Source organism: Haliotis cracherodii, unplaced genomic scaffold (genome assembly GCF_022045235.1).
Source record: "Haliotis cracherodii isolate W230 unplaced genomic scaffold, xgHalCrac1.p SCAF_13, whole genome shotgun sequence".
Classification (NCBI taxonomy): domain Eukaryota; kingdom Metazoa; phylum Mollusca; class Gastropoda; order Lepetellida; family Haliotidae; genus Haliotis; species Haliotis cracherodii.
In genome coordinates, this window is record NW_027266268.1 from 14,822,290 (window position 1) to 14,847,800 (window position 25,511).

Sequence of the window (25,511 nt, forward strand, 5' to 3'; positions counted from 1 at the left end):
ACGATCAAACATTTATGTGTTATAAGGAAATATTATTATTGTTTATTTTAATTTTTCAAATAATTGTGTCACTAAATCTAGAGTTAAATGTATGAATGTATTTATTCGTGTTTTAATAGTTTCATAAAACATGAGTAGGTATTTCTCTAGTTGCAATAATAAACTCATAATTCCTAAATCACGAAAATTTCAATGCAGAAAAAACATTCTATGCCATCATCCTAGTAACCATTTTCTTTAAATAACTGGGACCTTTTAAAAAAAACTGTACAAGGTGCGGTGGCGGGTTGTACCAGTTGTGTGTCCTGACCGGTTCCAGTATTGGCATGCGCAGCAAACTATGCGACTTTGCAAACAACTGTATAGACAGGAGTCGAGTTAAAGATATTCTTACTTCCACCGTCGAAGATTTCGATCTTAGCTGAAACTCCAAGCCATCTTACAATCGCGCTAAGATTGCTTTGTGCAAGTGGAATATGATAATTGTAAGGTTGATAGTAGGCCCCTAAGATTGTTTTGTGCAATTTCATGCCCTGACAAATCATAATCATATAATGGCTCTGCACATGTTAATATAATAAAATTTCAGATCTTGTGTTTTCTGAGATTTTTTCTAGATCCAAAGATATGTTTCTGATTTGTTTTATTTACAGAACCTCATTGTGTCGGTACACAAAATGGCAGTGTTTATTTCAGTCATCTTAGAAATGGATTCGTATGGGTCATTTTGCTTTTAACGCCAAATATCAGTCATATTCTGATGCTATAAACAACACATCTGGGTCATCCTTTTCAAAACGCCATACCATCAGCTCAGCTCACAAGGGCCGTCTGTCTAGGTGAGGTAAGAAGATCGAAGTTACTAGTACAGAAAAGTTAAAAGGCCAATCCCACATGAAGAATAGCATTAATGGTAAGTTTGGGGACGGTACAAAGCATTTATAACTTTTAAATAGTATTATGCTTAAAGGTATACATGCTGAAGGGTAAGGAGGAATTATTGCTTAGTGTTGATTGATGCCAATGATATAACCACTTGGCTATCACCATGAAATTCCCATATAACTTAAAACAGGCCCATATATAATTTATTATTATATAAATAAAACTGTGTTCAATCTTACTCCACTTATTTAAATATTTCTATATTGTGCCTGAGAGCACTCTTCTGTGCTTTATATATTGAGATGCAAATGTCGAGAGTAATTTTAAAAAAAAGCAGAACTTTTGAATTTATTTTCCCAAGGACCGATTCTATGTAGCATGAACGTAAGGTTTACTATTACTAATAACATGCTGACGTAATTATCAAAGTAGATGCATGTCCAATGTCATTCATTAATGCTTTGGACATGCATCGATGCTTTCAAAGATGAGATGAACAGTCGTCGATATCACGAGGATGAAACCGCATGTATTTTAAAGAGCCCCTCGGTCGTGCGCTGCTCTGCGAGCCTGTAAAATAAATTGAAAATATGAAACACCCAATCAGTACACCTTTATTGTACTTAAATGCACCTTTCGGCGTTAAACAACAAACAAACAAACAAACAAAAAGTCCTTTATGTCGAGAAATAATCCAGTAGACATGGGGAGGACATTTCGATTTCTGACGCATAATTTTGACTTGCATTTGCATGTGTTTGTGATGAGAGCCATCGATGGGGCAGGATACACCGCCCTTTTCTCGAAAGCCTTGAGAGTCATTCATAAACATGTTGATTTCTTAAGATTATGGAAAGCGTTCGTCACTTTATGTGTACAGCTTGATGTACCTAATATGAAACAGAACAGATTAAAGTAAATGCTCCTTATGTAAACTTACCATTTCATGGTAAAAAGCAAATTCGTCTTTTGATACCAATTCATCATCTGAAACAAACGAATGATACACTTTCCTAGATATCAACTATTCATGTGGATGTTTAAGTGAATATTCGTGTTGCTCCATTGATCATGAGTATCAATTTGTGCGAAGTTGAGTCCCTTAGCATAATTTCAGGGTTCGAAAACTGAAATACCTTGAATATTGCTGGAATATTTCTGAAATATAGCTGGAATATAGCTGAAACATAGCTGGAATATTTCTGGAATACAGCTGGAATATAGCTGGAACATTGCTGGAATATGGGTTGCATATTGCTGGAATAAAGATGGAATGTAGCTGGAATATTTTGGAAAACAGCTGGAATATTTCTGGAATAAAGCTGGAATATTGTGGAATATTTCTGAAATATAGCGGGAATATAGCTGGGATATAGCTGGGATATTGCTGGAATACAGGTTGAATATTCCTGGAATATAGCTGGAATATAGCTGGAAAATTGCTGGAAAAAAAGCTGGAAAATTGCTGGAATACAGCTGGAATATAGGTTGCATATTGCGGGGATATTTCTGAAATATAGCGGGAATATTGCTGGAATATAGCTCGAATATACTGAGATATAGCTGGGATATTGCTGGAATATAGGTTGAATATTGCTGGAATAAAGCTGGAATATAGCAGGGATATATGCTGAATATTGCTGGAATATAGCTGGAATATTGCTGAAATAAAACTGGGATATTGCTGGAATATTTGTTTAAAAATAGGTTGAATATTTCTGGAATATAGCTGGAATAAAGCTGGAATATAGCTGGAATATAGCTGGAATATTTCTAGAACAAAGCTGGAATATTTCTGAAATATAGCGGGAATAAAGCTGTAATATAGCTGTAATATAGCTGGAATATTGCTGGAAGATTTCTTGAATATAGCTGGAATATTGCTGGAATATTTCTGACAAATAGGTTGAATAGTCCGAAATAGAGCTGGACTAATCCTGGAATAATGCTGGAATATTTCTGGAATAAAGCTGGAATATTGCTTGAATATAGCGGTAAAAGTGCTGGAATAAAGATTGAATATATCTTGAATATAGCTGGAATACTGCTGGAACATTTCTAGAATACAGCTGGAAAACGAATGATCTTTTACAAAAGTAATCTGGACAAACTTGTAAAATGAATATACAAACACACTTAACACACTGAAACATCAAACAACCTTGAGGTTCAGAAATTGAATAGGAAAATACGAAACATGTTTGTGGGTGCCCTGAGAAACAACATTTTTATCCCTACGATAATGAATTAAGCGGCGTTTCATCGCTATTCATAGCTGTGTGCTGCCACAACATTAATATTCTTACCGTCGATGTCCACTCTTTTGTGTACGTCGGTGACCTCGTTGGCTCTGATGACGCCATCTGAATCAAAATCCTCTGCCTCGAAGATAAACTTGTACTGTCGTCCAATTGTATCCGCCACCTCCTTTGACGTCACTATTCCATTATCTGAATGCAGAGAGTGTAACATTGGCATCAGCGATATTCCATCTCTTAGTTGTGTGGTACCGTAACCTAAATTTCACAGCATATATAACAACCACGTACAATGTCTGTTTGTTGTTTAACGCCCCACTCAGCAGATTCCAGCTATATGACGGCGGTCTGTAAATAATGGAATCTGCACCAGACAATCCAGTGCTTGACATCATGAGCATCGATCCACACAAATGGGATACGATGACATGCATCAACCAAGTCAGCGAGCCTGACCACCCAATCCCGTTAGTCGCCTCTTACGACAAGCATAGTCGCCTTTTAGGCAAGCATGAGTTGCTGAAGACCTAATCTACCCCGCATCCTGAAGGGTCCATGTACAATGTAATTCTACAAGATCATAATATGCGTATATAATACAGTCTTTTGCAAAGGATCTTTTGCAAAGTAAACACTGTGGAAATCAAAACTAAACATTAAAGAAACTGTATTTGGAACATATATTCTGCTTGTTTTCCGACATGAAGGTCAAAGGGCATCGTGACCTTCACCTCAGTACGGGTGTTACAGCCAGACAGGACATCTTCGTCATTTCATTTTGTTTGGAATGTGTTTGGGGGGCACTGACTGCCGAGTCATTTTAGACGTCGCCATTCGCTGCGCAGAGCTACATGCGTTAGGCGCTTAAGAAACCGATAATAGTAGGTTCGAATCCCTGATTCAGTTTGTCAGCACCATACCCGTGGTCATGGATTTGACCAAACTGGTAAACGTCTCTTCCGCATATAAATGAGAAGCCGTGATAACTGAAATATAGTTCAAAGCAACGTTAAACCAACCTCAATAGTTTTCTCGTAACATAGTATATGAAAACAACAGTACCTTGCACGATGTATTTTCAAGTTTTGATTTCAACTTACTGTCTTTGTCCATAGAGTTGAAGTGCGCTTGCGCCGCTTGAAGTGAGTAGGTTCCGTTTCCGTCGACGTCGAGCATTCGATAATAATTATTCAGCTGGTCGTAAACGTTTCTCTTTATTTCACTACAATGAGAAGAAATGGTCAACATTATGAATAGTTTTGTGACGTGTTACGTTTGTGCTATGCTAGTATCTTATTTTCCCTCCCAACCCACTCCCACAACTGTCCCAAATCATCCCACTACCAGGACAAATATGCCCCCACCCCAACCCACCACCACCACTTCCCAACCAGCTCCGACGACAAATACTCACTTCCACCATACTCCCAGGGTAAACACTCTCTCCCACCTCCCTCTCAGGACAAATACTCTCTCCCACCTGACACCAAGGACAAATACTCTCTCTCACCTCACGCTCAGGACAAATACTGTCTCCCACCTCCCTCTCAGGACAAATACTCTCTCCCACCTGACACCAAGGACAAACACTCTCTCCCACCTCACGGTCAGGACAAATACTGTCTCCCACCTGACACCAAGGACAAACACTCTCTCCCACCTCACGGTCAGGACAAATACTCTCTTCCACCTGACACCAAGGACAAACACTCTCTCCCACCACACGCTCAAGACGAATACTCTCTCCTACCTGACACCAAGGACAAATACTCTCTCCCACCTGACACCAAGGACAAACACTCTCTCCCACCTCACGGTCAGGACAAATACTCTCTTCCACCTGACACCAAGGACAAACACTCTCTCCCACCACACGCTCAAGACGAATACTCTCTCCTACCTGACACCAAGGACAAATACTCTCTCCCACCTCACGCTCAGGACAAACACTCTCTCCCACCTCACTCTCAGGACAAATACTCTCTCCCACCTGACACCAAGGACAAACACTCTCTCCCACCACACGCTCAAGACGAATACTCTCTCCTACCTGACACCAAGGACAAATACTGTCTCCCACCTCCCTCTCAGGACAAATACTCTCTCCCACCTGACACCAAGGACAAACACTCTCTCCCACCTCACGGTCAGGACAAATACTCTCTTCCACCTGACACCAAGGACAAACACTCTCTCCCACCACACGCTCAAGACGAATACTCTCTCCTACCTGACACCAAGGACAAATACTCTCTCCCACCTCACGCTCAGGACAAACACTCTCTCCCACCTCACGGTCAGGACAAATACTCTCTCCCACCTGACACCAAGGACAAACACTCTCTCCCACCACACGCTCAAGACGAATACTCTCTCCTACCTGACACCAAGGACAAATACTCTCTCCCACCTCACGCTCAGGACAAATACTCTCTCCCACCTCCCTCTCAGGACAAATACTCTCTCCCACCTGACACCAAGGACAAATACTCTCTCCCACCTCACGCTCAGGACAAATACTGTCTCCCACCTCCCTCTCAGGACAAATACTATCTCCCACCTGACACCAAGGACAAATACTCTCTCCCACCACACGCTCAGGACAAATACTCTCTCCCACCTCACTCTCAGGACAAATACTCTCTCCCACCTGACACCAAGGACAAATACTCTCTCCCACCACACGCTCAGGACAAATACTCTCTCCCACCTAACTCTCAGGACAAATACTGTCTCCCACCTCCCTCTCAGGACAAATACTCTCTCCCACCTGACACCAAAGACAAAAACTCTCTCCCACCTCACGCTCAGGACAAATACTCTCTCCCACCTCCCTCTCAGGACAAATACTCTCTCCCACCTCAGGCTCAGGATAAATACTCTCTCCCACCTGGGGGCGGTGGGGTAGCCTAGTGATTAAAGCGTTCGCTCGTCAAGCCGAAAACCCGGGTTCGATTCCCCACATGGGTACAATGTGTGAAGCCCATTTCTGGTGTCCCCCGCCGTGATATTGCTGGAATATTGCTAAAAGCGGCGTAAAACCATACTCACTCACTCACTCTCCCACCTGACACCAAGGACAAATACTCTCTCCCATCTCGGGCTCAGGACAAATACTCTCTCCAACCTGACACCAAGGACAATTACTCTCTCCCACCTCAGGCTCAGGACAAATACTGTCTCACAGGACAAATATTCTATTCCAACTCACTCTCAGGAGAAATACTCTCTCCCATCTCACTCACAGGACAATTACACTATCCCAACTCAGTCTCAGGACAAATACTCTCTCACACTAAGGAAAAATGTTCTCTCCCACCTCACTTCAAGGACAAATACTCTCCCTCACTTGACTTCAAGGACAAATATTTTCTCCCACCTCCTTTTTCTTCATTACTCATAAAATGAACATAGAATCTCGAGTTTTGCAACCCGGCTCTCACTTACAGCTCTAGGTTTCCGACCGTGACCTTCACCTTCTCTGGTTCTATCAACTGGCCACGCACTGAAAATAACATTCAAGGTGACATGCAATAAATGTATGTATACGTAAAAAAATTTCATCTGACAAACAATTTGCACAGTGCGTTGACAAATTATCTCAACAATCTTTAAGTCACGTTGCCGTATACACTCTTCAAACGCACAGGTAGTGTGTAGTTCATTGAACCTGACTAAACAAAAAATCCGGTATATAAATTGGATATATGTTATTGGAAAATGTTGGTGGCCTGATATTCGACAAACGATGCGTCAAAACGCAGCCATTATCGATTCGAAATGTCTTAAACGGCATTGTTTTCACAGTTGTTGTCAAGGCGGAAAACAGTATAGCAAAATGCACGTGCAAGTTATGGCATTCATAACTCGTGGTAGTGGCTATAAAAAGGCAAGCATAAGCCAATAATGTTTCATTCAATTTTTCATATTCGAAAATGCCGAGACCAGCGCTGCCGATCGGAACATGCTATAGGACGTATCCAAAGAGAGGAATCGCAGTCTTCTGTTGCACGCCACTTCAACGTCCACTGTAGACCGTCCGAGAACCGGCCGACCAAGAGTTACCACCCCTGCACAGGATCGCTACATTCGACTGTTCCACCGTCATCGCAATGCCACAGCTACGGAGACTGCAGGACGCATCCCTGTTTTGAGGAGGATATCGGACCAGACTGTCAGGAACCATCTCCGCGAGGCTAGAATCCGACCCAGAAGACCAGTTATCGTCCCTGTTTTGCAAAGATCCATACCTTACAGCCTTGGAATTTGAGAAACTGGAGACGAGTGTGGTTTAGCGATGAATCACGATTTCTTCTTCAACGGCGGGATGGAAGACAACGTGTTCATCGTTGTCGACATAAGCGTTTTTCCCCACATTGTGTACGTGAATTCGACAATTTCGGTGCCGGTAGTGTCATGGTGTGGGGGACCATATCCTACACCACGAGATCTGACTTGGTTGTAGTTCATGGAAATTTGACAGCAAATCGCTACATGGATCAAATTCTTCAACCCCACCTTCTTCCAATCATTGACCACCAGAGGGAGCTGTTTCAAACAGGACACCGCTCTACCGTACACAGCTCCTGTCAAAGTAGACTGCCTTCATAATGACAACATCAACGCCCTGCCCTGGCCATCAAGATCTCCAGATCTCAACCCAATCGAACACCCCTGGGATGAACTCGATCAACGTGTACGTCAACGTCAGAACACGCCGCAGACACTTCCGCAACTGGCCAACGCGTTACACGCAGAATGGCGCAGAATTCCGCAGGACAGAATTTGTACACTTATCCAGTCAGTGCCGAGGAGATGCAGAGCCGTGATAGCTGCCAGGGGCGTTCACACGAGAAACTGAGTTCAGCGCAACCTTGTGGTCTGATGTGACAGTTTTCAATGCCTTTGTACAACGACAATATGTGACTATCGCGCTAAAAAAAAATCATATTTGTATCTATGATATTAAATCAAATTAAATATATCGACTTTATTAGGTACAATAAATTTACAAAAAATCTACCTGTTCGTCACTGTTTTTGAAGAGTGTATATCCATTTCTTACTTTTATTTGTTTGTTTGTTGTTTAACGCCGCACTCAGCAATATTCCAGCTACATGACGGCGGTCTTTAAATAATGGAGTCTGGAACAGACAATCCAGTGACTGACATCATGAGCATCGATCCAAGCAATTGGGATACGATGACACAATGCGATTAGTCGCCTCTTACGTCAAGCATTGTCGCCTTTTACGGCAAGCATGGTTTGCTGAATATCTATTCTACCCCGGATCTTTACGGGTCAAGTTGTTCACGTAAGAACACTTACAGACTACAACGATGACGCATGATACAATGAGAGACGCCAGGAGAACCGCAACTATGAACAGTGTGAACTTGTAACACGCAGTCTGAAACAAAAACAGAAAAACAAGAAATTAAAGCAACTCTCACCAAAAGGAATGTTTTTGAACTCACACGAAAAGCGAAATTACGAAAAGGGACCTCGCTTCGGATTGTTGTGGTCGTGACAGTCTGCTACCGCCCTTGCCTAGGGAAGGTGTCTTCCGTTGACCTGAACCCATACAAACATGGCTGGTTGGTTTGTTGTTTAACGCAGCACTCAGCAATATTCCAGCTATATGACGGCGGTCTGTAAATAATCGAGTCTGGACCAGACAATCCAGTGATTGATAACATGAGCATCGATCCACGCAATTGGTTGGTTGGTTGGTTGGTTTGTTGTTTAACGCCGCACTCAGCAATATTCCAGCTACATGACGGCGGTCTGTAAATAATGGAGTCTGGACCAGACAATCCAGTGATTAATATCATTGGCATCGACCCACGCAATTGGTTGGTTGGTTTGTTGTTTTGCACCGCACTCAGCAATATTACAGCTATATGACGGCGGTCTGTAAAATAATCAAGTCTGGACCAGTGATTGATATCATGAGCATCGATCCACGAAATTGGGATCGATGACCTGCATCAACCACGTCAGCGAGCCTGACCCCCCGATCCCGTTAGTCGCCTTTTACGACAAGCATAGTCGCCTTTTATGGCAAGCATGAGTTGCTAAAGACCTATTCTACCCCGGATCTTCACGGGTCCCACGCAATTAGAACCGATGACATGTATCAACCAAGTCAGCGAGCCTGACCACCCGATCCCGTTAGTCGCCTTTTACGACAAGCATACTCGCCTTTTATGGCAAGCCTGGGTTGCTGAAGACCTATTCTTCCCCGGATCTTCATGGGTCTGGAAATATATCTTGGAGAGTTAACTTAGAACTCACACCAATCATCCATAAAAGGTAGGAGGAAAGGCATGCACAAATTTAATCACGCAGGATTGATGAGAACATTTTGGTGTTTGTAAAGTTTTTGTCAGATCGCAGTGAGGCGACGCGCAGTAAGCGCCGGAGTTAAGTTACTCGCTTCGAGTTAGTTGGAATTAATGCCGCTTTGAACAGTGTCACACTTTATGGTGGCGTTTTAGCTGAATCTTTCAATGACATTTTAGAAGCCTTAGTGTCATTGAAGGCAGAGTGACTAATTTAATGCGTCCTTTCGGAACAGGTGAAAAGCAAGTGTCAAGCAATATGCGAAAGAATCTCAAGCACCCGTATCTCGACGTCACGTTAAAAGAAAAAAGAAGTTGAAAACCTTAAGTCAACGCTCTCCATCGCAAGTCAGCTTTATGTGGAAAGAAAACCGACAGACGTTTTCGTGAAACCCAAATCCGGGATTCGAACCTACTATTAGCCAATCCTTGCCTGCTAATCGACGCCACTTTGTACAAGGGATTGTGACGCCGATAACAAAATAATTCAATCCGAGTCAGCGCCAAAGGTAGACATATTTTACTAGGGCTTCAAACATATTTGCTGGCATATTTTCAAACATTGATTGGTTGATGACAGGGCGTGACCTACATCGACCAACACGTCACGTATGTGACATATGTCGTGCGTCTTTATTAGCATCATGTTACGTTTGTCGTTATCTCATCAATTTCTATTTCACGCAGTTTGTCCGGACTATAATCATGTACATGTGTCCTTCGCTAAGGACATCAACTCACTGCACCACATCCAAACGCAATACAAGATATGAAACTGTGAAAATTCAATTCATGCCCACTGAAGCATCCATGTGGTGTAACCATTATGAAAGTTTTGAATTGAAATGGCAAGTTGAACAAGGGTTCTGTAAATCGATGTACAATGTATGTGTATCGTTTTCTCATTTATCATTACATCTGCAGGTGTCTTGAACAAGGTCCTGGGCTGCCCTCACTGGAACGTGCCATTGTTGCCCCGTAATGGAATTTTTGAAATTAATTCATTTTGCTGCAAAAAGGGATCCGTTTTTCATGGGTTCCCGTGTTTGTTCTGGTGAACAATTGATTTGCCTTTGCATGTGTTTGTGACGGGTGTCTCTACGGTGGAGCAGGGTACGCTCACCTTTTCTCGAACACCTGGTAGCACCTCTATTTGATAGTGATTAATAAACACGTGCTCATGATATAGTCGGAATCGTCCAGTTGAACCTGCTTTTAGCAGATATTTCTTATGATAGTGGATTTTGTCGCATATTATATCGGGACTCCACCAAAGTTGCAAACATCTACGACCTGAGACACTTTGGGCCTACAGTTGCGGATCCAACTGCGGTTTGGGTAGGGTCGGGATGGGACCAAGTAGGCCCAAGTGGAAACCCCCCGCTTCTTTCCCCTAAAAGGAATGTTTCTAGAGTCTGTATCTTTTAGTGACATTTTAGAAGCCTTAGTGTCATTGAAGGCAGAGTGACTAATTTAATGCGTCGTTTCGGAACAGGTGACAAGCAAGTGTCAAGCAATATACGAAAGGATCTCAAGCACCTGTACCTCGACGTCACGTTAAAGAAAAAAGAAGTTGAAAACCTTAAGTCAACGCTCTCCAACGCAAGTCAGCTTTATGTGGAAGGAAAACCGACAGACGTTTTCGTGAAACCCAAATCCGGGATTCGAACCTACGATTAGTCAATCCTTGCCTGCTATTCGACGCCACTTTGTACAGCGTATTGTGACGCCGATAACTGCTGGGCCGATGACATAGAGGGGTGTTCTTTTGCTACGAAATAAATCAATACGAGTAAGCGCCAAAGGTAGACATATTTTACTAGAGCTTCAAATACATTTGCTGGCATATTTCAAACATTGAATGGTTGATGACAGGGCGTGACCTACATCGACCAACACGTCACGTATGTGACATATGTCGTGCATCTATATTAGCATCATGTTACGTTTGTCGTTATCTAATCAATTTCTATTTCACGCAGTTTGTCCGGACTATAATCATGTACATGTGTCCTTCGCTAAGGACATCAACACACTGCACCACATCCAAACTCAACACAAGACATGAAGCTGTGAAAATTCAATTCATGCCCACTGAAGCATCCATGTGGTGTAACCATTATGAAAGTTTTGAATTGAAATGGCAAGTTGAACAAGGGTTCTGTAAATCGATGTACAATGTATATGTATCGTTTTCTCAATTATCATTACAAGTACAGGAGTCTCCAATGTCCTGGGTTGCTATCATTGGAACGTGCCATTGTTGACCCTTAATTGAATTTTTTAAATCAATTCATTGTACTGCACCGGGAAACATAGTCATGATATGGTCGGAATCGTACAATGGAACTTGCTTTTAGTAGATAATTTCTCGTAACAGTGGAATGGTTTGGGGGGGGGGGGGGGGGGGGGGGGGGTGATTGGTGGGGGAGGGATTGTCTGGATCCGCCTATGAGCTACCGATTTTTGGGTAGGTTTCTGGGTGGACCCCCTCCCACCCCACTGATGTTACGTTTGTGGCTCCTGGATCCACCTCCTGACTTAGTATAGCATAGAACTATATTTCGCCATAGACCTCACGGTGCCCGAATCACCGCATATCTGCATTCGCACGCGTGAAGCCGATTAATTATTACATGTATGCCCCTCCGTCACATGGCTGGAACATTGTCTAAGACGGCTAAACCCTACTCACACGCTCACAATCGCTCGTTCAGCGGTACTTACCATAAAGTGAATTGATTGTGCTGAAATTACGATTTAACAAGGCTTTTAATGGAGGTAATGGGAAGGTCGTGGGGAGATGATATCAATCCACTCACTGGGTTGAATAACGACACGGGTTATGGATTACGGGGAAATTGGTGTTACCACTGGTGGCCGACAGTTTGCGTTAATGAACGTAGGGTAGCTGCGCATGAAGAGTTAGTTTCCCGTATGGTACATTGTATTCTATTGTATTTGTTTGTTTGTTGTTTAACGCCGCACTCAGCAATATTCCAGCTATATGACGGCGGTCTGATGTAAATAATCGAGTCTGGATCAGCCAATCCAGTGATTGACATTATGAGCATCGATCCACGCGATTGGGATCGATGACAGGTATCCACCAAGTCAGCAAGCCTGACCACCCGATCCCGTTTGTTGCCTCTTACGACAAGCATAGTCGCCTTTTACAGCAAGCATGGGTTGCTGAAGACCTATTCTGCCCCGAATCTTAACGGGATGAGCACTACACGTAAAGAGTCCGATGCAAGCAAATAGATGTCTGATAGCAAGCGTTACACAGCGAATAAATGCATGTTTGTTTGTTTGTATGTTGTTTAAAGCCGCACTCAACAATTTCCCAGCTATATGACGGCGGTATGTAAATAATCGAGTCTGGACCAGACAATCCAGCGATTGACATCATGTGCATGATCTACGCAATGGGGATACGATGACATGCATCAACCAGGTCGGCAAGCCTTACCCTCCGATCCCGTTAGTCGCCTCTTACAACGATTTAAGCATACAGTCGCCTTTTACAGCAAGTATAGTTGCTGAAGACCTTTTCCATCCCGGACCTTTACGGATGCATCATTAAATTGACTACATACAGCTACTACGACTGACGAAAATGTTGATTTCCACATACCATCGTATAGAAATATATTCGAAGCACTGTCAACTGTGTAAACATCGTTAAGGGTTCGTATAAAAATGTTTCCCACAAAAATTTGATTTTGGAATACCTGTGACGTTTAATCAAGTCTCGCGATAGTTGTCTATGTTACAAGATGTTATTTGTTTAGAAAATGTAAAAACGTACTGAAACAATCAAATATCGGTAAAAAAGCAGAAAAAGATATCTTGTAGTTTGGAGCGAATCCCTTGGAGATGTTGTTCCTGCAACACGTGCTATGAATTTGCATCACGCCCCACGCAGGTCACGACCACAGATATCTGACCTTTCTTTAAGCCAAACAAATACTACGCGTTTCGGCGATCAGTCAGTGTTTCCAAACATGGTTTGCGGCATCTGGTCGCGATCGAAATAGGTGAGGTGAGGTGAAATTGGGTTTAGTGAGTATGGTTTTACGCCGCTTTTAGCAATATTCCAGCAATATCACGGCGGGGGACACCAGAAATGGGCTTCAGACATTGTACCCATGTGGGGAATCGAACCCGGGTCTTCGGCGTAAATAGGGTTTAACGTCGCGTCCAAGATTATTGCACTTATATAGCGACGCGCATGCACGTGTGTGTGTGTGTGTGGCTGCTTGTGCTAGTCCGGAATGATGCCGATTTATAGAGCTAGCCCACTGAGATACCATGCCGCAGTTTAACATGAATACCCCACTCAGACACAGTACACTGACTCCGAGCCGACCAGTCCTTGTTTTAGTCCCTTAATGCCGAGCACCAGACAGGGTAACAACAAGTACCATCTTTTAGCGTCTTTTGGTATGACGCGCCGGGGATCGAACTCCGGACCTTCCGCTCTCCGGGCGGACGCTCTACCACTAGACCACGGAGGCGGTCCGATCGAAATAGAGTAAAACACGGCACGAGGTTCATAGATTCCAGGTAAGTCTGAAATATCACAGCAAATACAAGGGGCGAAATAGATGGGGTGAAGTACGTGAGAGACTGTTGTTTTACGCCACCGTCAGATGTAAGTTAGGCATGGTCGTATGGCAGGTTGGTTGTTTTACGTCGCTCTCAGCAATATTCCAGCTGTATGACAGCGGTCTGTAAATAATCGAATCTAAACCAGACAATCCAGTGATTGATATCATGAACATCGATCCACGCAATTGGAATCGATGACATGCTTCATTCAACCAAGTCAGCGAGCCTGACCACCCGATGCCCCATAGTCGCCTCTTACGGCAGGATAACTGTTGCTGATGTGACTGACTGTGGGCGACCGCGAGTTTGTTGATATTATTTTAGTCCGTATTTATAGCAGTATCACAGCTATGTCACTCTAGTCTGCCAAAAAACGGAGACTGGGTAACGTGAACCTGTGGCTGATTGCATGAGCAACGATGTAAGCCATCAGGACACCATGGCAACCCGATTCTAATGTATTTCAACACCTAAGTGAGTGAGTATGGTTTCACGCCGCTTTTAGTTATATTCCAGCAATACCACGGCGGGGTGAATCAGGAATTGGTCTCACATATTGTATTCATTTTTTTTAACCGAACCGGGACCTTCAGCGGGACGAACGAACGCTTTAACTTTTACTAGGCTACCCACATCCCTGCCTTCAGTTACATGTGTCGGGTACAGGGGACCCCTTTTAACCAGCAACGATTTGTTTGTTTGTTGTTTAACGCTGCACTCAGCAGTATTCCAGCCACATGACGGCGGTATGTAAATAATCGAGTCTGGACCAGACAATCCAGTGATTGATAACACGAGCTTCTCTCCACGCAATTGGGATACGATGACATGCATCAACAGATTCAGCGAGCCTGAGCACCCGATCCCGTTAGTCGCCTCTTACGACAAGCATGGTCACCTTTCACGGAAAGAATGGGTTGCTGAAGACCTATTCCACCCCGGATCTTCACGGGTCTTTTTTTCAAATGCCGCTCTAAGGCTGTATGTAGATAACGGCATAATCCGAGTGATCTTTAATGATCAATGTAACATCAGATAGCCAAGTTTAAGTGTGGTTCTTCCCCTGACGCTGAGACGAAACCCAGTTAAAAAAAATTTACGAGTGCACAAGTTGTCTACGTCATTCGGCGCGTCTCTAATCAGATTATACGTGACACTGAGCAGTGTTTCGGATATGCACATCAGTTGGTATAAGTGGAATAGGAACATGCGCATCGACGCCGACGATATGAACATAACAGAGATAATTATGTGATTGACATTCAGTAATATGCAAACGACAATTCCCAAATGCCAATTTAATGGAAAAATAAGTCCCCCTGTGTCGCTTGTTCCTAGTCGGGGAGTGCAGATTTGAAACTAATCGTCCTCATTTCAATAATTGATAATTAGGACGAACCAATCACGTCAAGTGGGACTTTCTCAGTTGTTTATTTGTTGTTTAACTCAGCAATATTCCAGCTATATGACGGTGGTCTGTACATACAAAATTGGCTCTGGACCAGACAAGCCAGTGATTGACATCACGAGCATCGATCTACGCAATTGGGAAACGATGACATGCATCAACAAGGTCAGCTGGCCTGACCACCCGATCCCGTTAGTCGCCTCCTACGACAAGCATGGGTTGCTGATGACCAATTCTAACCCGACAGGGGTGTTTCAACAGAGAACTGAGAAATCCGAAACAACTGTCATAGGCAATTAGCTGCTGATCCCAATTTACATTAATTACAAGATTCACGATAGCTCTCAAGCTTCAACAATAGAAGATGACCTACGCCTTATCGCCCATAATCGTCGACTTTGCTCTATTATGTCATTTCTGCTCTCTTTCCGTGGGGTATTTGCTTTGTGTGAACTATTTCATAAAGAAAAATATTTTTCATTATTAGGTTTATAAAAATCAAAATACATAAACAAACGTTTCATGACTGTCTTTAATTCGACCCCATACAAGCATGCTGAGTTTTAGCATTTGGAGTGACATTTCTTGGAACTGCAACTTGTATTTGCACTGTGATGTAATAACGACGAATAACCCATTATATTTTCGATGAACTTTTATGTCCCGAAACGTTTACCTGAAGCAAAGTACAGTATTCTAAACAAAATAATCCACAGCAGGCTTAAAGCTTAAGTGGAAGTTTTTCGGAAAGATAATTTGCGGAGCACAGCTGAGGTGAGGTAAAGTGTGTGTGTGTGTGTGTGTGTGTGTGTGTGTACTTGGGCCTTGAATGGTATAATTTTGATCAAACCACTTTTGAGCAACAGTTGTGTGATGCTCTTTCGCAGAAAGATCATGCTCTATTGTGATATGTAACACAAAAGGCTGGAGCTGCAGGAATATTGCTCCACATGAAGGGAACGTTGACTATTGAAAATATCCCTCTAGTCTTGTGGGGAGTTTGGTTTCACTCTATGCATAGATCTAAATATGAAACAGATGAGGCGGTCTCACAGGTCTCCTTTATTTCTAGTTCAGGTGGTTAATCAGTGGAAGGGAATTGGCTATTTGATGGTTATTGAACATCACATCATCGATACAACTAAAACTCGAGTTAAACGTCAATTCCCTTGTTTATAACAAATATCGATAAGAAACTACGGATATATTGATAAACGTTTGGCTTTACTATTCAAGTCAAGAAATGGTTTTCAAGTCAATATTAGTTAACTGGATTTGAACAGCATCACTACCAGTAGGTAAATGGAAGTGAACTTCTAGGATCGTGCAAGCTCGTAACCCTTCGTGTTGTTTTTGGGTGCGTTCTACAATTTCGGTTTTGATATGAACGGTATTTTATTTTGTCAGCATTCTCACAATATTTGTTGGAAACTTCATCTACCCGAGACAAGGGAGGTAACTGACTGTAAAAGTCCAGTTTCCACAGGACCTTTATAGTCCGTTATCCCCCTTGTCTTGGGAGGATGGTGACACTTGGGATATGTCTCACAACTTAAAAGACTGCAGATTGACCACTTTGATCACCCGGCATTCAATATGCTTTGAATTTACAAATATGTGTATCCATTCGATTACAATGAATATTAAAACTGTGATGGCGACACATTCCCCAAGTGACATTTTGCTGACATTTGAAATTGTTGCATAGAGAACCAAAGGGGCCATAATGCTGACTGGTTGACTGACTGACTGAACGTTTTATAGGTGTTCAACAAGGCTCTGTTACAACATGCCCATAATTTCTAGAAACAAATATAAACAATTATTAAGTAGAAAAACTGCCACTGGCACCCATTTGGACTTCCGGCGAACAATATTCTCAGAACATAATATTCCAGCAAATTGCATATCAATATTCAGAACTTTAAGAGAGATAACATGACCTTTATCTACATATTTATGAGTGAGTGAGTTAGGTTTAACGCCGCTTTTAAAAGTATTTCAGTTATATCACGGCGTGTCAGCTTAATGTGGGAGGAAAGCCCGAAGTGATGCAGGTCTTAGACGTTTACCACTTCGGTGAAACCCACGAGCAAGGGTATGGTGCTGACAAACCTAGAAACATAATCGGGGCGAACCGGGATTCGAACCCACAATCATTGGTTTCTGGCGTGCCCAAGGGAACATATTTATGACAATACAGTAGATAATGAGCAACATTTTAAAGCTTATAGCAAATTGTACAGTGTATTAATTAGAAGGCTACATGCCATAGCGATGGCCTCTCTTTAAGGACAATGTCCATCGATGTTGTCATTTTGTTTTAGGATGAATATGGCTCTGCAGAAGGTAACATTAGGTCATCTGTTTCAATTTATCAAATTCGAAAACAGCTTTGGCTAGTTATCATCGATGTCATGCGGTCCGACATGTGTAGGTACCATGGAGTAGGAACCATGAAAATTCAACCAAAATATCTTTACTAAATCCATCAAAGCACAAATATTAGGTTGATTAAATTTAACCGGGGAGGAACTGACAGAATCACTAAAATGACAGGTGACGCAGGCCGTAAAGAGTAAACCCAGCGTAACGCTTCAATATACATATCGCCATGTTAATACTTTTCAATTGTTTCTATACATGCGGTATTCGCCAAAACGCAACTGAAAGGACACGCCCGGATCTTCCGATAAGAAATATAGACCACGTGACGCGTTGAGGCCCTGTCTTCGACGATGACACAAACACATGACGGGCGAGAAGCACGAGCAACACGCGGAAATGACATTCACAACATTTGCATGGTGAAATGTGTATCAAGGAACGGTTACTGCCCCTTCTGTGATATTTCTTATGGGGAAAGGGCAATATGTGTCACGAACTGCTATTTATGTACAATAAAACATTTGGATTTGGTTTATAATACAATGTGGCATGACTGCCACCAGTTTTGTGCACGGCGATCAAGAAATTAACAGTTCAACATTTACTGCCTTTGATAGTTTTTACGTAACGTAACGTGCTCGACGAGTGCGGCATGACGAGTGATTGATAAATATTATTGTTTTATGCTACAATCAGCAAAACTGTATTTCGGACAATGTCACAGGGCCATTTACAAATTATACACCGTGATCGAGCCAGGCGAACCATATAGGTTTGGCAGTCTCCAAACACCTCATTTAAATACTGGTAGGGGACATATGATTGTCGTAAGAGGAGAACTAACGGGATCGGGTGGTCAAGCTCGCTGACTTGGTTGGTGCATGGAGTGTGGCGGTTAGCAACAAACAAACAAAACAAAAATGAAGGGGGTCCAGTCGTCTTATGTGCTGCAAATCGCTGTGCAGAGTTGCGTCCCTTCGGTGGCCAGACTCTTGTGTTCGTGGGTTTGATATTTTAAAGTACAGTTTGCTTGTTTAACGCCGCAATCAGCAAAATTCCAGCTATATGACGGCGGTCTGTGAGTAATCGAGTCTGGACCAGACAATCCAGTGAGCATCGATCTACGCAATTTGGGATACGATGACATACATCAACCAATTGCAAGTCAGCGAGCCTGATCACCCGATCCCGTTGGTCGCCTATTGCAACAAGCATACAGTCGCCCTTTACAGCAAGAATGGGTTGCTGAAAACGTATTCTACCCCGGATCTTCACGGGTCCATTAAGTAGTGACAAATAGAGTTAATATTAAGCAAATATGAGGGTGGTGGGGGTGGAGGGTGGTGTGAGTACACACTTGCGGCGTAAAACAGTATTCACTGTTATTGCCAGAATGTCAATATCACTTAAAAAACTGACATACACTGAAAAAGTTCTTAAGTGATATTAACAACTGTATGCATTGTTCACTTAATGCACCAATGGTCTCTAATATCTGATCGATTGATGCGACAGGTGCTTTCACAAATTACACCAGGTAGTAAATGGAATCATGAATACTTATGCTAACGTCGATATCTCTCTCTTTGCTTCTGACACACGTGTATGTAGTTTATAATATATAAACTACATTATATTACTGTTAACGATGTAATTGATTATAAGATTGTTGTGTAATTGATCATAAATTTAACATATCAGTAAAAGAATTGAAGAATATTATAACCGCTCGCCGCAATACGGATGAATTGCTAGCAATCAATTAGTGAAATTGACAAGGTGAGTCGAATTCCCCACTGACTGACAGAAATTGACACACTAGGTACGGCTATTTACACTACTAGCTGTAAGGAGTAATCGACAGAGCTTGTCTACTTACACAAAGGCCATTTCAATTAATAAATATGCAATTTTATGTGCGTGAATAAAAAACTCTTGGTTAACAGTTTGCCAAGGACCGTTGTTGACAAAGCAACAATTGACGGAAGCTTTTGTTGCTATTTTTAGCTGTGTCCATTTCAGTAATGGAAAATATATACCACATGTACGGCGCTGGAGTCAGCTCTACAAACCGCAATCGCATACATGTTAAACGTGTTATTACTGTACGATACACACCAGACGTTACTGTGCATTACCGTGAAGGGCATATTCCATTATTGATTATAATTTGTAGGAATAAACAAAACAATGTTTAAACCAGATCGCAGCTGTGTCCACACGTTGTCGACAGCTACATTTATCACACATTACAATGACAAGGACAGGATGATTTCTGAATAATAAAATGGATAGGTTGGCATAAACGAACTTTCCATCGTATGTAGATTCCACGTAGATATCATGCATATTTGATGGTTGTTTGTTTGTTTGTTTGTTGTTTAACGAAACACTCAGCAATATATGTACGGCAAGCATGGGTTGCTGTAGATCTATTCTGCCCCTGATCTTAACGGGATGAACACTACAAGTATAGAGTCCGGTGCAAGGAATAGATGCCTGATAGCAAGTGTAACACAGCGAACGAATAAATGCATCATGTTTGTTTGTTTGTTGTTTAACACCGCATTTAGCAATATTCCAGCTATATGACGGCGGTCTGTAAATACTCGAGTCTGGACCAGACAATCCAGAGATTGACATCAGGAGCATCGATCCACGCAATTGGGATACGATGGCATGCATCAACCAGGTCAGCGAGCCTAAGCACCCGATTCCGTTAGTCGCCTTTTACGAAAATGAGTGAGTGTGGTTTTACGCCGCTTTTAGCAATATTCCAGCAATATCACGACGGGGGGCACCAATATGGGCTTCACACATTGTACCCATGTCGGGAATCGAACCCGGGTCTTAGGCGTGACGAGCGAACGCTTTAACCACTAGGCTACCCGACCGCCCCCTCTTTCGACAAGCATAGTCGCCTTTTTCGGCAAGCATGGGTTGCTGAAGACTTATTCTACCCCGGATCTTCACAGGTCGCATGTTTGATGATTTGCGTTAAACGAATCAGATGCACTAAAATAGTCGATATGTTTAATTATTTTAATGCAGTTAAATTCTCATAAAGAGTTTATCTATTTTTTATTTTACACTTTTTTAAAACAAACGGATCTTTTAATTTGACTTTGAAAAGTATGTACGTGAGGATAAAAACAGGCTACTTCGGAGTACTGTCTGTCTGACCAGAATCTATCATTTTGTATTTTATTCAGGTTTCTGCACATAGACATCGTGACACACGTGCAACTCGCGACAGTTCGTACTGCATATGGGAACATCTTCTCCGCGCAGGTGCGGTCATCAGAACTTGAACTAACATCAATTTACAAAAAAAGTGGTATAATAATAGTTTTGGCGTTTTCTGTTGCTCTATGTGACAGGTATAAAACTTCTCCATGCAGTTTTGGTTGAAATCCTAAACAGACGGAGAATTATTAAACTAACGAGCTCAGGACAAAAGCCTAATATCATAGGCGTGTTTATGTAACCTATTTTTGTGTGTTTTACACTAAGTGGTTTAAATTATTTACGAAAATCGGCTAAAACAATAATGCTGCATTTTGTTTCGTTGTGTTTCGTTTGCAATGTTAGGTACTCTTTTCGATCAGAAAAAAACCCACTTATTTGTTGACATTTGGCCGATTTGACGAAGAAACACAGCATTAACTTCAAGTGTTTATTACTAAACGATATTGAACTATTTCTCCTTTTTAGTTGTGCTTTTATCTTTAAAAGTAGGAACTAGCGTAAACTGGAAATGGAATCAATTTGGATGGGTTTTGGTTCTGTGAGTTATAAAATCAATCTAAGCGGGCTATGGACCAGCCAGACCAGTGATAGATACTATGAACAACGTCTCACGGCGTCAGGGAACGATGGCACACAGTCATCAAGGTCACTAAACCTGTTCGCCAAATCGGTTTAGTCGCCTATTGCGACAGAAACAGGAATTTTGTAACGTATTCCAACACTGGCCAAGTCGTCTAAGGCGCCACGATTCGCTGTGCAGAGTTGCGTCCCTTGGGCACACCAGAAACCTATGATTGTGGGTTCGAATCCAGGTATGTTTCTAGGTTTGTCAACACAGTACCCGTGCTTGTGGGTTTCACCGAAGTGGTAAACGTCTGAGGCCTGCATCACTCCGGGCTTTCCACCCTCATTAAGCTGTGATGTAACTTGAATATATATATATATATATATATATATATATATATATATATATATATATATATATATATATATATATATATACTGTTAAAGCGGCATTAAACCCAACTCATACACATACACGCACACTGAATCCTCAACGAGTCCTCTAGTCTTCTGGGGGGCACGGGTGGCCCAGTCGTCTAAGGCGCCGCGATTCGCTGTGCAGAGTTGCGTCCCTTGGGCACGCCAGAAACCTATGATTGTGGGTTCGAATCCCGGTTCGCCCCGATTATGTTTCTAGGTTTGTCAGCACCATACCCGTGCTCGTGGGTTTCACCGAAGTGGTAAACGTCTTAGACCTGCATCACTTCGGGCTTTCCTCCCACATTAAGCTGACACGCCGCGATATAACTGGAATACTGTTAAAAGCGGCGTTAAACCCAACTCACTCACTCACTCACTCTAGTCTTCTGTGTTTGTGTTAAGATTTATCTAAGCTAGGTCGTGAAGATGTGACCAGCCTTGTTCTGACGGTCTTGGTCAGCGAACAGTGGTCACTACATGCCTCTACACTTAGATTCACTCGAGTTATTCCGTTGCCTATACAGTATGCTCGAGCAGCAATATGGAGTTGTGACAATTAATGATTTCGCAGGAAACTGCCTACCGACGGTTCCCTCTGCATATAGTTCGTACATGAGGCCGATTTTCTGGTCAATATCCCGTTTACTGACAATATAACATTTCCCAACCTATGATGTTTGTTTATTTGTTGTTTAACGCCGGACTCTGTAATATTCCAGCTGTATGACGGCGGTTTTTAGTAATCGAATCTGGACCAGACAATTCAGTGATTGACACCACAAGCATCGATCCACGCAATTGGGATACGATACATGCATCAACCAAGTCAGCGAGCTTGACCACCCGATCCCGTTAGTCTCCTCTATCCCGTAAATCCTGTCCTACCAGCAATATGACATATCCCGTCCTACCAGCAATATGACATATCCCGTCCTACCAGCAATATGACATATCCCTTCCTACCAGCAATATAACATATCCCGTCCTACCAGCAATATGACATATCCCTTCCTACCAGCAATATGACATATCCCGTTCTACCAGCAATATGACATGTCCCGTCCTACAAGCATTATGACATATCCCACCCTACCAGCAATATGACATATCCTGTTCTACCAGCAATATGACATATCCCGTCCTACCAGCAATATGACATATCCCTTCCTACCAGCAATATGACATATCCCGTCCTACCAGAAATATGACATATCCCGTCCTACCAGCAATATGACATATCCCTTCCTACCAGCAATATGACATATCCCTTCCTACCAGCAATATGACATATCCCGTCCTACCAGCAATATAACATACATCCCGTCCTACCAGCAATATGACATATCCCGTCCTACCAGCAATATGACATATCCCGTTCTACCAGCAATATGACATATCTCGTCCTACCAGCAATATGACATATCTCGTCCTACCAGCAATATAACATACATCCCGTCCTACCAGCAATATAACATACATCCCGTTCTACCAGCAATATGACATGTCCCGTCCTACCAGTAATATAACATACATCCCGTCCTACCAGCAATATAACATACATCCCGTCCTACCAGCAATATAACATACATCCCGTTCTACCAGCAATATAACATACATCCCGTTCTACCAGCAATGTTACTTAGTCTTTTCTACAAACAATACCAGTCTGTTTTTCCAGTAACATTACATTTCTCGTTCCACCAGCAACATTACTGTAACATATCCCGTTATACATTATCATTTTAGTTTTGACATATTCGCTTCACTTTTCAGCGAATCAGTATCTTCTTTATACATGATTTATCACATATTTGTATGACAAATCGTGTTAATTTGCAAAAGGTTACGATAACAGTAAGTGAAATATCAAAATATTGAAAAACAGACTCCATGTCCCTTATGGGCCACCGTACATTCTACCAGCAATATTACATATTCCTTCTGCCAGCAGTGCAGTAAATCTTACACAAATCGTTTTGAATTTTAGCCATCGACTATATTTGCATCTTCCCACTGTCCTCTTTCCCCACTACTCCCCATCTATTGACGCTGACCTGTAGCTGGCAGAGTCAGTGGTCAGTCAGTGGTCAGTGTAAGTAAACATCTCACCTTTCTACACAACGGCTTCTTCTTCCCGTCAATCACCTGCACCTGTCCGGAGTGTCCCTGCTTCGTCATACTTCCACGTTAATCCTTATCCACGTTAATCCTAATCCAGGAAGAAACTCCACAGGTTCCTCTTTGCAACGATGACAGTAGTTTCCGTTCTACTCACTCACTCACTCCAGAATATCACTTCCTGATAATATAACTGGTTCTAAGTTTAAACTGCTTGCTGTCAGTGTCCAAATCAGTCAAAAACTAAACCCACGCGTGAAGTGGAGTCTCTGTACAACGCGAGCTGTCGTTATCACGTCCTCTTTCACAGCGTACTCAGTGCCAATAACACATAGCCAAGCTTCACTGTATCCCGACTCCACCCTGCTGCATATTCCCCGCCAATATTCAACTGATGCGCCAACCTCCGCGCTCGCTGTCAAGCCGTACCGCTAATTCAAAATTGATAAAGCCTATCGCATTGCTGCAGACTATGGCGTTTCCTTTGTCACTGGCATTGAACAGCGCGAGTATCTACAGGAACAATCCACCGCCGCGCGTGGCGTACAGTGCAGGGCGCGGCTAACTTCACCTCGGCCGACATGTGGCTCGCATTCGGCCTGATGTGGGTCGTAGGGCTATTACGGAAGGACGCCAGTGGGCGAAACATATCGTGACGAATAATGACGAATAATTAAATAAACAAATTAGGGCAGGACATGCTTACACTTTTCGCGAACATCTGGTACCAATGCTCATGATATCTTTCAATGATCTCTTCATATTCTTTTCACCACTAGTTTGTCTTTCACGGCCCATAGCATCTGTTTCCTTAAGTGATCGAGACTAGTTATTCTTTGACGTTTTATATTTATGTGGGGTAACTATGATATATAACACATTTTCTGAAGTGAGTGAGTGAGTGAGTGAGTGAGTGAGTGATTGATTGAGTTGGGTTTAACGCCGCTTTTAACAGTATTCCAGTTATATCACGGCGTGCCAGCTTAATGTGGGAGGAAAGCCCGAAGTGATGCAGGTCTCGGACGTTTACCACTTCGGTGAAACCCACGAGCACGGATATGGTGCTGACAAACCTAGAAACATAATCTGGGCGAACCGGGATTTGAACCTACAATCATAGGTTTCTGACGTGCCCAAGGGACACAACTCTGCACAGCGAATCGCGGCGCCTTAGACGACTGGGCCACCCGTGCCCCATTTTCTTAAGTGAGTTATCTGCTGATAAGTGTCTTTCATATAACGAGCTGACCTGTAAAGATCCG

General features: G+C 42.6%; 1 protein-coding gene across 1 annotated transcript; it reads right to left on the reverse strand.

Moving 5' to 3' along the window:
• Positions 1–1,214: 1,214 nt before the first annotated feature.
• Positions 1,215–24,702, reverse strand: LOC139458960 (uncharacterized). The gene is made up of 7 exons (XM_071240400.1): positions 24,241–24,702; positions 8,473–8,554; positions 6,591–6,648; positions 4,244–4,365; positions 3,192–3,335; positions 1,826–1,872; positions 1,215–1,455 (listed from the first exon to the last, which is right to left on the reverse strand). The coding sequence occupies exons 1-7, from the start codon at positions 24,307–24,309 to the stop codon at positions 1,420–1,422; spliced, it is 558 nt and encodes a 185-aa protein (XP_071096501.1). The 5' UTR covers positions 24,310–24,702; the 3' UTR covers positions 1,215–1,419.
• Positions 24,703–25,511: the final 809 nt, after the last annotated feature.